This window comes from Ovis aries, chromosome 9 (assembly GCF_016772045.2).
Source record: "Ovis aries strain OAR_USU_Benz2616 breed Rambouillet chromosome 9, ARS-UI_Ramb_v3.0, whole genome shotgun sequence".
NCBI classification, from domain to species: domain Eukaryota; kingdom Metazoa; phylum Chordata; class Mammalia; order Artiodactyla; family Bovidae; genus Ovis; species Ovis aries.
The window spans coordinates 4637984-4650876 of NC_056062.1; the positions used below are offsets into that span (position 1 = coordinate 4637984).

At 37.7% G+C, this 12893-nt stretch overlaps 1 protein-coding gene across 1 annotated transcript in view; it reads left to right on the forward strand.

Annotated features, from left to right (window-relative positions):
* LMBRD1 (LMBR1 domain containing 1) overlaps positions 1 to 12893 on the forward strand; it is a 144223-nt gene that overhangs the window by 115556 nt on the left and 15774 nt on the right. Inside the window, exon 14 of the mRNA XM_015097695.3 lies at positions 652 to 730. Coding sequence (XP_014953181.2) covers positions 652 to 730 — 79 coding nt within the window. The remainder of the gene's footprint in view (positions 1 to 651; positions 731 to 12893) is intronic.

Sequence of the window (12893 nt, forward strand, 5' to 3'; positions counted from 1 at the left end):
CAAATCTGTGTTTTAGGGCCCAGTTCAAGCCTTACTTTAATGGAATCTTTCATTATTAATCCATTCTGCCCAGATCATTCCTTTTTTATCCTTCATTCTTTCTTTAACATGTAATTAGTAGTTCGTTCATTGAGAAATACCAGTAGCGTGAGTGGATCAGAGATAAGACACACATCACAGCAGAGGTACACGGATGACCCAAGTTTGGGAAACACACTGCGAAAAGATCACCTTAGTCATTCTTTTCATTTCTTATACCCTTTATTATCTTCTTGCCTTATCCCCTGCACCTAGCTCTCTAGCTCATGTTATGAAACATTCTTCTATGAATGGATGAAATAAGATCATGCTTTTGCATGGATAAACGGTATTCTCTTCTTGTTCCACAGTGGAAAACCAAGGGCTGTTTTCTCTGGGCAGAAGCTCCATTGATTAACACAGGGCCTAAATATTGTTGCGGGAAAGCCTTAATGTCAAATTTACCATGAATCTTTTATTCTAATTGAAATTTTACATAAAATTTACATTTTAGAATATTAGCCAAATGTGATTTAATAGAAAACAGGGTGTGAGTTCATAATGTGTCACTGTTTAATCAAAATACATATGTTAATATAGTGTTTACCTTTTAACTATATCTTCATTTTTTAGAGCAATATGACTTTCAATGGCCATAGAGGCAATTCAACCCTTTCTGTGCCAAAGAGATGTGATGCAGATGCCCCTGAAGGTAAAGCAGCTTATATCACCTTTCTTAGAATTTATAACTGTGTGAGAAAAGATTTGTTTTGAATTTTGGTGTCTTAAGCACTTGATACATTTTTTTTCATATGTGGTGACAAAGGAGCTTTGTTAATAATAAGAAATTGGTCTCTTCAATAGAATTTCTTGTGATATAATGATTTCCATTAGGGAGAGGATCATTATAAATTAGTTACCCTTGAAGAACAAAAGGTGGTTATTATTTACCATACTTACTGGTATAATAAGAAATCATTCTTAAATGCCTTTTTTGTTATTTTTGAAAAATTCAAGAGACTTTTGGTAGAATCTATCATTTTTAGGACTGAGAACAAAAGTACCTATGACCTAGAGCAGCTTTTAACCCATTCAACTCTGGTCACTTTAGTTAATAAAATAATAATAAAGTTAATGATGACAGCAGTTAATGTTTAAGAATGTGTAATTTTGAGCCAGACATTGTAAGTTTTTCCTGTGTATTCTGACAAAAGCTCTGAGATCTGTGTTCTTCATCTCTGTGAATTTTGAGAGGGTCATTTTTTTTCTGTCTTCTGTTTGCTGAGATGGTTTTCTTTTCCTCTTATTATTATAGCATTCTTCCTGATTAAGGATTCCAGATTTATTCTTTCCAGATATGCAAAAATTTTTTTTCTACTTTTGCCTTCAAAATGCTTTTATTCCAAAGTAAAGTAATATGTCAGATATATTTCTTGATAAGTCATTGAGGGGTTCCATTATGAAAAAGATAAATTTGGAGTGTTTTAGCAGAGTCAGCTCTAGAATGTTGTGGAGTAACAGGTACAGAATAGGTACAGAACACTGGATGGCCGGTGAGGAAGCAGTGAGCTCTACCTGGAGGTCGCTGTGGGCTCGTCAGAAAGAAAGGCTTCAGACGGGATGCCAGGGCCACCTCTCCAGGTGAGAGGAGAATCCAGGGAAGGCTGCCCCAGGCGGAAGAGCACAGCGCACACATCAAGTTACCTTCGACCGTACAGTTTTGTGTTCAGACAGTTTAAAACCATTATTATTGTTTTGTTAATTGTGGAGGTGTAAGGGGTTAGAGGAAAGAGGAAATGGGGTTGCCGAGTTAGAACTCAAATCAGAAAGGTCTGGGAAAGAGCCAGTGGATGGTTTTACACAAGAAAGTGGCAACTGTGGTCTGGCTTGTTTTCAGTAACTTAAATTACAGAAGAGAGAGAATGGATTTGAGAAATTGAGACCAGAGCATAGAAACCACTTGGGAGAGGGTACCAGGAGGAATAGTTTACAGTAATCCAGGAGATATGGTAAAAGCCTGAAGCAAATGGTGGTCTTAAGTGTGAAATGAACACAGACTTGAGAGAAGATCTCCTTGCTTGGATCTTGGGTCTTGAAGAGTGGCAGGGGAGGCAGAATATTTTGGAGTGGCCTCCAGTTTCTGAGTAATATGGTAAATTTTGGTATCACCAAGCTGAGGTAAAAAAAGATACTAAGATTAAAGAAAAAAGTATAGATACTGCTTAGCTGACTTGAGATGGAGATTTCACGGACAGTTGGATGTTTACAGAATGAACTCAGAGGGCAGAGTGTGAGGAGCCTGGAGACCCAGGCAGGCGGGCGACAGAACTAGGGGGGAGCGAGCAGAAAGAGGAAGGAGAGGTGTGGATGCTGGAGGCGAAAACTACGTGCAGTGAATAAAAGGGAATATAAAGCACCTAAATTCTTCACAGAGCTTGAGAGGGATTGGATGGAAACTAGAAAAGGTATGCTGCATCAGCAGAGAATCTTTTTTTTTCTTTTCTTTTTAAATGAGAGGAGACTAGGGATGATGAGATGAATTCATGGAGCAGGAAAAGTTGAAGAAAAATATGCGAAAGGATGAATGATGAGCCAGTGTCATCCTGTTCTGGAGGAGATAGTAATTAGAACATCAAAGAATGCTTTAGGTAGAAGGAAGGATCCTTCTTTCTCTAGATTGCAAGGAAGGAGGCAACAATATGAACTCAGATAGTAATTTCATAGTGAGGGTGAGCAGGAAGTTCTCTGTGATTGTCTCATCTTGCTTTGAGGTGTAATTTCAGTCATTTGCTGAAGATCATGTGGGCCACTGGGCACAAAACTAAAGAAAAGTGGCAGAAGTTTTGCTAGGTGAACAGACAAGGATCTGACTGGAGATAAGTTAGTGATAAATGAACATAGGCCAAGGGGCAGAGATGAAATTATCTCTCTATAGTTTTGCTGGACGTGTCTGCACAGCTGGTGCTCTTCTCCATCAGAGCCTAGGCTGTCTGGGGAGATGATTTGAAGGACTGGAGGAGGATGAGAGTCAGAGAAGGAAGAGACCAAGTGCAGAGTCCAGGGTGCAGGGCAAAGACGGGAAGAGACCAAAACTGGGAGGAAAGAACCAGATCAAGAGATGAGTCAAAACCAAAATCAAGGGAAAGCAAACGTGGAGAAGTAATAGCAAAATGTTTCTGTTATAAATTAATTGACTTAATTTTCCAGGTCTGCTTTGGTAGCAACAAAGACACTTTAGTCCCAGATTTTTAACTTTAAATGCACACAGCCCCACCCCCACCCCACACATGCATCATAAGTAGAGTTGATAAGTGAAATGCTTTGGGTTGTCATTTTTTGCTAAGTGAGAATAGAATGAAAAATTACTGTTGGGTTGATTTGTAATTTTTTGAGAGGGCTCTGATCTTGAAGATCTAAAATAAGTTCTGTTTCTTTAGATTATTACATTATTGAAACCTTAGCAGAAGAACAGGTCAAACTTTCAAAATCAAGTTGCACTGGTAAAGGGGGCTTTAAAATGCCCCTGTATTGTTGAACTGAATGAATTTGCGAGTTATAGATCAGTAAGCTTTAGTTAAATGATACACTTGGCCATAACTTTCATATGAATCCCATTTGGTATTTTTTCTTTTTCAGTCTAGGAAAAAGTGTTTATAGTGGTTTAAGTGACCTCCTTTGAATTGTTAAATATTTTTCTAAAACATTTTAGTTGATTTATGCTTTGAAATGTTACTTTGCAGTACAAAACATACCCTTCAGATTTATGGATTTATCTCTCCCGATATTTTGTCTTTGTTCTCTACCAAATCTCTAAATGTCAGATTGCCAGTGCATGCTGGGAAGAGGATGGCAGAAATACAGTGGTTATATTTGGGGTGTCAGGGTAGTTTTCTTAAGAGAGTAAGAAAAATCAATGATTGGCTATAAGAGAGCTCTCCCTGCCAGACTCAAAATTAAGCATGCTCTGGGTACTGCCACTCATAAAGGAGATATTAACCCTACTAATTCATATATACGCAAGTGAAAATCATTGTTTTATACATTAAAAGTTTTAATAATGGAGAAAGATGAAAGAGCAGTTCACATGAGATTTGACACGTGGGGTGGGGCTCGGGTGGAGTGTGTGGTGAAAGACAGATCACGCAGTGTCCCTTTACTGTGGACTAGGAAACCTCAGCTTGCAAGAGGAAAATCAGCACTTTGTAACTTGTGACATTTTGGTGAGCAGTTTGACTAAGGTAGATGATACAGTAATAGAAATACCCCACAAGGCACTTGGTGTCACCTTTGTTATGCACCTGTTGCAAGTAATAGTTTTGGAGAACAATTTTTTAATTTAGAAACAAAAAACTTATAATTTATTTTGTGTTGTACTTAAAACTATTTCTAAGTAAACATAATCTTCCTATAAAGATGTTAAAGCAGTGATTTTTCTAAAACACGCATATATTGATCTCTTACCAATCCTGAGTACATTTTAGAGACTTTTTTTCTTAAGTAATATTGCGTTCATATATGAGGTGGTCTGGCATTTTTCAAATGTTATAATGCTTGAGAATTAAAGCAGTCATCTAAAAATAGTTAAGGTTTTTTTGTGTTTAAAATTCTCTCTTAAAGAATAATTGAGCAGAGTTATAAACAATGCCTATCATACCATGTTTACAAAGTTCTCTTAAAGCAACAATTTTTAAAATTTATCCTTTCACATAGTGCATTGTTTATATAAGTTCTAAGTGAGCCACCTGAGCAAATTAGAAATCTATTTTTAGGTTTTTATGCAGTTATGACAAAAGGACTTTTACATTTTTAGTTTTATGTTCGTTAAGTGCTACTTAATCTAATAGACATTAATACATGCACAATTTATATGCTAGTGTGAGTAAAATAGTTAAACACAGAATTATGAAAAGTAATGTAAACATGCAGAAACATTTGAGTCTGGATAGGAGGGTGAATGATCAATCTCCCTTTGTGGTCTGGCAGAATAGAGTACTGGGTAGGTTCTCAGAAAGAGAGACTGCATCAGAGACATATACACAGCCCCTGCCCTTGGAAAGCAAACAGCCTAATGGATTTGGATATGAAAATAAATAATAGTAATAAAAAAGTAAATGGCAAACTGTAATGAAATTGCAGGCAAAATGCTGTGGGAAGGCAAAGGAGGTAATGGTTTTCCCTACAGTGTAACATTTTAACTGGGCCCCAAAGTGCAAGTGAATCTAAATGAACAAACAAAACAGTGGAGGCTGTACCAAGCAGAGAAGGAACCTGTGTTAATAAGACATAAAGACAAATTTATTTGGCCTGTTATGGAAAAAGTATGTTGTGGCAGGAGCATTGAATGTTTGGGAAATACAGAGAGGGATGAAGCAAGATTACATCTTTCCAAATGACCATTTTAAAAAAATCTGTGAACCACAAGTTTAATTTCTGCCATCCTGTTTAATTATTTTACCTTTCTTTGACATGAACTTGTCTTATTTGGACAGTATAGTACCTAGAAATGTGATGATCTGTATATATCAAGCTTGATTTTTGTGGGATGTTCTGGTTAAGTATATTTGTTAATGTATATAGCCAGCCTTAAAAATCATTAATCTATGGTTTTAGGATATAATTTCACTAGGACAAATGGTTAAGATGACTTAAGTTAACTGATGATGCTAAAATAGAAACTGATGTGTTAAACTAAACTACATGAATTACAAAAAGCTGAACAGATTTAAAATTAAAGAGCTAAAGCAGAGTTATGATTACATGTACTAACTACGAAGGGAGAAGTAAGAATGATACTGAATAACTAAGATAATGTTAGAGGAAAATTAATAAAGTAAAATGTGCATACTTTTACTCTAAATACTTACTTCAGAGAGTAGCTGGATACTAAGATTTGGAGTAAACAAGCCCATTATCAGGGAGGGCCTCAAAATACATTCTATATGAATAAAATGTATTTACCATGCTGTTTTGCTTTTGTCATTAGTAAAATCAAGTAGACTTGTTTTCTCAAAACTTCAGGTACCTATCCTTCTGCAGACTTTTCTCGGAAATACTAGGTCATCTAAGATACTGTGTCAGTTCGCAGCTGGAAAGAACCAGCTGTGAGAGTGGGATGATCATGGCATGTTTTCCGTGAGGTCAGCCAGGAGGGCTCGATCAGGAAGGGCTGTCTGCTGGCCGGCTGGGAAGAGGGCAGACTTCGGGCACCTGGCCAAAGAGGGGAATCTAGCTAAGGGTTACTTAAGTCAGATCAACAAGTCGCTTGTTCTGATTGATCAGTGTGGACAAATAGCTCAGCTAATCTTTCGTGAAGCGAAGGCTGAGAATGTTGGGGGCTTGTGTCTAGTGGCTGTTTTGCAGGTAAACAAAGGGGTGTCCTAGAGCCTTCTCTATATCATAGGTTGTATCCTTCTTCATACCAAGCCTTTGATACCTGGTATGTATCTTATACTTAAGGAACATTTTAATTTAAACACTAAATTTTCATTAAGCAACTTAATGTGACAATTTAAGTAAGTTAAAGGTGAAATACAGTTCAACTAAAGTACTGCTTCAGTTTTTAGTTTAAATTAATTAAAAGTGTGTAATATTAGAAATTTTGTCAAGTGCTGAACAGTCACATGTTTCCAGTGGGTGTTACATTGGACAGCACAGTCTAGAGCCTGTGTGTGTGGTTGGCATCTCACAGGAAACAGAGCTTCTTACAAAGTGAAGCCCCTCCCTCTCCTGAAGATGGCACCATCACGTGAGGGTGAACCACAAGTAAAGTTAAATGTATTACTTGCAAAATATGGAAAGCAAAGTTGACCTTAGTGTCAAGAACAAGGGGAAAGAACCAGACTCCTAAGAAATTGTAGCTGCAGACTAGCACTTTGCAGCTATGCAGGCCAAATGCACGCCAGCAGAGTGAGTTTGTTTCACTGCAGTTTCAGACTGGCAGTGCAGTAAATGGTGCAAGGAAGTATAATTCTCACAAGAGGAGCGTACCTTAATTCTTGGCTTCACAGAATTCCCACAAAGGAGCGCAAGTGAAGATGTCAGAGTCAAATATTCAAGCACACAAGGAGGCAAAGCACCACACATAAGAGAGCAAACAGAAGTTGCAGAGAGCAGAGAGAGACCTGCCAAGCTCTGATCCTGGAACTATCAACACAGATTATGGAACAGCTGACTATGATGAAAGAAATAAGACCAGATCAGCATACTGCAGAGGACAGCAAAGTATTAAAGAATGGATGAAACCCTAGCAAATTTATAAATGGACCAAATACAGTGTTTGAAAATGAACATACATTATTGAAATGAAACTCAGTGTAGAGAACTACAGAGTAAAACCACAACGAGCCATCTCCACTTAACCATTCACTAACTGTGGGAGAAAAAGGGGTAGCTGAGGTAGCTCATCTCAGAGGAAAATGGGCACAGGCCCCACCAGGTAAACAAGATGGACACCCTGCAGCATGGCCTGTGCCTCTGGGCATGACCGCCTGGGACGATCAGAGATGGGGCTCAGATCATGAGGAAACAGAACCCAGACCCAGGCTGATGGCTAACAGCCATGCTGTAAAAGCGGTGCTTTAGATCCGTCAGTGTCATCGGAGACCAGAGGCTGAGGAGCTCACAGGTTCAGGGAAGTATGGTAAAACCAATACAGTATTGTAAAGTAATTAGCCTCCAATTAAAATAAATAAATTTATATTAAAAAAAAAAGAGACATCGCAACCAAATGTGATATGTGGTCCAGGGTTTGGTGCTGCCCTTAAGGGATGAATGTACTAGGAAGAATACACTCAGATAAATGACATGTTGCAGTATGGGCTGTAGTGCCAATTTTTAAAAATATAATATCAGTATTAAAAGTCTTAAATTTAATAGCTCTTCTCTGGTTATGTAAGAGAAGGTCCATCTTGTAAACAATGCTGTGTTAAGTGGCTAAATTGCACAATGTACGGTTCAGGAAACAGAAGGAAATATTTATGTTGAGAAGAAGATAAAAGAGAGGGAAAAAAAAGAGGCCCACTGTATACTGCCAGATGGCTGTTGTTATTGTTCAGTCGCTATGTCATGTGCTACTCCTTGCAACCCCAAGGACTGCATCATGCCAGGCTTCCCTGTCCTTCACCGTCTCTGGGGACTTGTTCAAACTCATGTCGATTGGGTTGGTGATGCCATCTAACCATCTCATCCTCTTTCGTCTCCTCCTCCTCCTGCCTTCAGTCTTTCCCAGCATCAGGGTCTTTTATAATGGCCCCTGAGGAGGGCAAAGTAATGGAGCGTCAGCTTTAGCATCATTCCTTCCAAAGAAACCCCAGGGCTGATCTCCTTCAGAATGGACTGGTTGGATCTCCTTGCAGTCCAAGGGGCTCTCAAGAGTCTTCTCCAACACCACAGTTCGAAAGCATCAATTCTTCGATGCTCAGCCTTCTTCACAGTCCAACTCTCACATCCATACATGAGTACTGGAAAAACCACAGCTTTGACTAGAGAGACCTTTGTCGGCAAAGTAATGTCTCTGCTTTTTTAATATGCTGTCTAGGTTTAATAGCTTTTCTTCCAAGGAGCAAGCATCTTTTAATTTCATGGCTGCAGTCACCATCTGCAGTGATTTTGGAGCCCAAGAAAATAAAGTCTGTCACTGTTTCCATTGTTTCCCCATCTATTTGCCATGAAGTGGTGGGACCAGATGCCATGATCTTAGTTTTCTGAATGTTGAGTTTTAAGCCAACTTTTTCATTCCTCTTTCACTTCATCAAGAAGCTCTTTAGCTTCTCTTTGCTTTCTGCCATAGGGGTGGTATCATCTGCTTATCTGAGGTTATTGGTATTTCCCCTGGCAGTCTTGATTCCAGCTTGTGCTTCATCCAGCCCAGCATTTTGCATAATGTACTCTGCATATAAGTGTAATAAGCAAGGTAATAATATACAGCTTTGACATACTCCTTTCCCAATTTGGAACCAGTCTGTTGTTCCATGTCTGGTTTTAATGGTTGTTTCTTGACCTGCATACAGATTTCTCAGGAGGCAGATCAGGTGGTCCAGTATTCCCATCTCTTTAAGAATTTTCCACAGTTTGTTGTGACCCACACAGTCAAAGACTTTGGTGTAGTCAATCAGTGAAGCAGAAATAGATGTTTTTCTGGAACTCTATTGCTTTTTCTGTGATCCAACATATGTTGGTGGTTTGATTCTGCCTTTTCTAAATCCAACTTCAACATCTGGAAGTTCACGGTTCATGTAATGAAGCCTAGCTTAGAGAATATTGAGAATTACTTTGTTAACGTGTGAGAAGAGTTTAATTGTGCAGTAGTTTGAGCATTCTTTGGCATTTCTGTTCTTAGGGATTGGAATGAAAACTGACCTTTTCCATTCTGTGGCCATTGCTGAGTTTTCCAAATTTCCTGGCATATTGAGTGCAGCACTTTCACAGCATCATCTTTTAGGACTTGAAATAGCTCAACTGGAATTCCATCACCTCCACTAGCTTTGTTCATAGGGATGCTTCCTAAAGCCCACTTGAGTTTGCACTCCAAGATGTCTGGCTCTAGGTGAGTGATCACACCATCATGGTTATCTGGGTCATTAAGATCTTTTTTGTATAGTTCTTCTATGTATTCTTGCCACCTCTTCTTAATATCTTCTTCTGTTAAGTCCATATGTTTTCTGTCTTTAATTGTGCCCATATTCACATAAAATGTTCCCTTGGTATCTAATTTTCTTGACGAGTTCCCATTCTTTCATTTTCTCTATGTTTTTGCAATGTTCACTTAGGAAGGCTTTCTTATTTCTCCTTGATATTCTTTGGAGCTGTGCCTTCAGAGGGATATAGCTTTCGTTTTCTCCTTTGCCTTTCAGTATTCTAAAAGCTGACATTTTCTAAATGCAGGCCAGGATATGGAATTAATAAGATAACCACTTCTAATTACCTTTTTTAGTAGAATTATAATTACATTATTTATATAATTATACATTAATTACCTCCTTTTATGGAAAAAGAAATGGCAACCCGCCGCAGTATTCTTGTTTGGAAAATCCAGTGAACAGCTGAGCCTGTCTGGCTACAGTCCATAGGGTTGCATACAGTCAGACAGGACTGAAGTGACTTCATGTATACATCCTTTTAAAAATTTACACTTCTATTAATAGATGTGATTTTTCTTAAATTCCAAAAATTTAAATTTATATGCACAGTGAGTGTTTCAGCATGATGTATTTTGCCCCACAAAATGACAGGAACATATTTTGAACATAAGAATTAGTGAATATAATGTATGCTATGTGGTAACTCCCTAGCAATTTAGATTAAAAGGTGTATCTTCTTGTGAAAGTGAGTTGATCTTTTGTGTGTAATTTCAATTTTGAATCTGCTAAACATAATTCATCTCTCACATTTTCCTGTCATTTCTGATATAAATTGTTAGCATCAAATAAACCTTGATTTAATTATAGACATATCTCCACCTTTTACGACCTTGATTAAAGTGGCCCAGCCCAGGCCCTTAAACCTTATAAATACTCTTTGCCTTTCCCATTCTTATTCTCCCTGAGTCATTCTTTGACTTGGTTTATAGAATGTATTCCGTTTGAGGTTCTGGAAAAGGACAGGTTAAATCCACAAAGAACATATTAAAAACTCTTCAGAAATTAAACCTCCAAAAGAGCATAGTACTTTAAGGCTTGTTGAATTTTTTCATATTTTAAATAACCCACCAATTTAAATTCAAAGATGATATTCTGTATTTGGTGATAAAATTCAACTTAAACAATTCAAGATAGTCTTATAAAGTTCTCACTTATTTTTAAAGATAGAGCAATTTCCACACTTTCTTATGTGAAGCATTTGCTTTGAAAACCATGAGCTAAAATAGGATATTCTAATCAAAATTGTTTCTTATGATAGTGTCAGAAACCTAGCACTTTCTTTCTGGATATTTTCCATATGTACTCTAACGCCAACATTTTATCTATTCCAGGGCATTCTGTTGTACCAATTCGTAGTAGACCATCTAAAGTCTTAATGGTTCCCAAATGTTGCTCAGTTTTAAAAGCTTTTGAATCCCATAAAATGTGAGAAACTGACACCAATATCGCGTTGCTAATGCTCAGCAGACACATAGACGCGTGCCTCTGCCCTCGGGGTAAACACCGCTGAGGACAGACACAAATGGCTGACGACCCAGACTGAAACAGCTCCAGTAGCCTCCTTACCAAGACAGGTGGCCTCAGAAGGCTTGCTTTGAGACTTGTCATTTCACTGCATCCACCAATGTAAAACTTGTGTCATAAGCGTAGCCCAAATGTAGTTGTCCACCTTTTACGACCTCGATTACAGTGGCCCAGCCCAGGCCCTTAAACCTTATAAATACTCTTTGCCTTTCCCGTTCTTATTCTCCCTCACAGTATTTAGTCTAATAAATATAGTTTTACTTAATGGATGAGGTTTTCTAAGTCGTGTTTTAGAGTGTTGACAGTTGACAATAAATAAGCCTAGTGATGCTGGATAATTTAAGGGGAATTTAATAATTTAATCAGTAAATTAAGAATCTTAGATTTCTGTTTCTGCTTTTTAACCACCATCTGGTTTACATATAATGAAATGCGTGTCCTGCCAACCTCTCAAATCTCAGTTCCAAGACTGAGCTCCTCTCCTGCTCTCTTCTGTTCAGCTTTTCCACATGTTACTCTCATGTCATAGGGTAGGAAAAGTTGTCCTATGCCTTTTGTGTGCCCTCAACTATTTATTTACTCAGAAATCTTGAAATCTTTTTTGCATTGTCTTACTTTTCCAATACTAACCATTTTCTACATCCCGTCAAGGTTAGATGAGAAATAGCAAACTATACCCATCAGTGAGGACACTTGAAATATATTACATACAGTGTAATAATACAGCTTTGTATGTTTTCACAGAAAAATAGTCACCACATGATGATAGTGGAAGAGTGTATATATTCTCTCATGTTTTATGTTTTGTGCCTGTAAAAGTAAAGCTGCAACTTTACAGAGATGGTCCAGTGTATGCAGATCAATCAGTATGATGCAGCACGTTAAGGAAAGACCGAAATCACACGAGCATCTCCGTAGACACAGAGAAAGCCTTTGACAAAATTCAGTATCCATTCGTAATAAAAATTCTTAGCATAGTGGATATAGAGGGAACATATCTCAGCATAATGAAAGATGTTTACAGCCAACACAATACTCAGTGGTAAAGCTGAAAGCCTTTGTGCTAAAATCTGGTGCAAGACAAGGATGCTCACTCTCACCTCTTCTATTCAACATAGCATTGGAAATCCTAACAGCAGTCGGACAAGCGAAAGAAGGAAAAAAGGGATCCAGATTGGAAGGGAAGAGGCAAAACTGCTCTTATGTGCATATAGCATGACACTATATATAAAAACCCTCAAGTCTCTACACAAAAGCTACTCGAACTGATAAATGAATTCAGCAAGCTAGCAGGATACCTTTATATTCTTATATTTATATTCTTTATATTCTTTTAATATAAAGAAGTTGGTTGCATTTCTTTACACTAATAATGAAATAACAGAAAAGGAATGTAGAAAAATATTACCTTTTAATATCGCATCCTCAAAAATAAAATACTTAGAGGTAAACCTGACCAAGAAGGTGAAAGACATATGCCGAGAACTATAAAAATGTTAATAAAGGAAATTGAAGATGATTAAAAGAGTTCGGAAAGGTATCCCATGCTTTTGGCTTGGAAAAATTAATATTGTTAAAATGACCATACTACCCAGAGCAATGTACAGATTTAATGCAATCCCTATCAAATTACCCTGGATGTTTTTCACAGAACTAGAACAAATAATCCTAAAATTTATATGGAAACATAAAAGACCCAGAATTGTCAAAGCA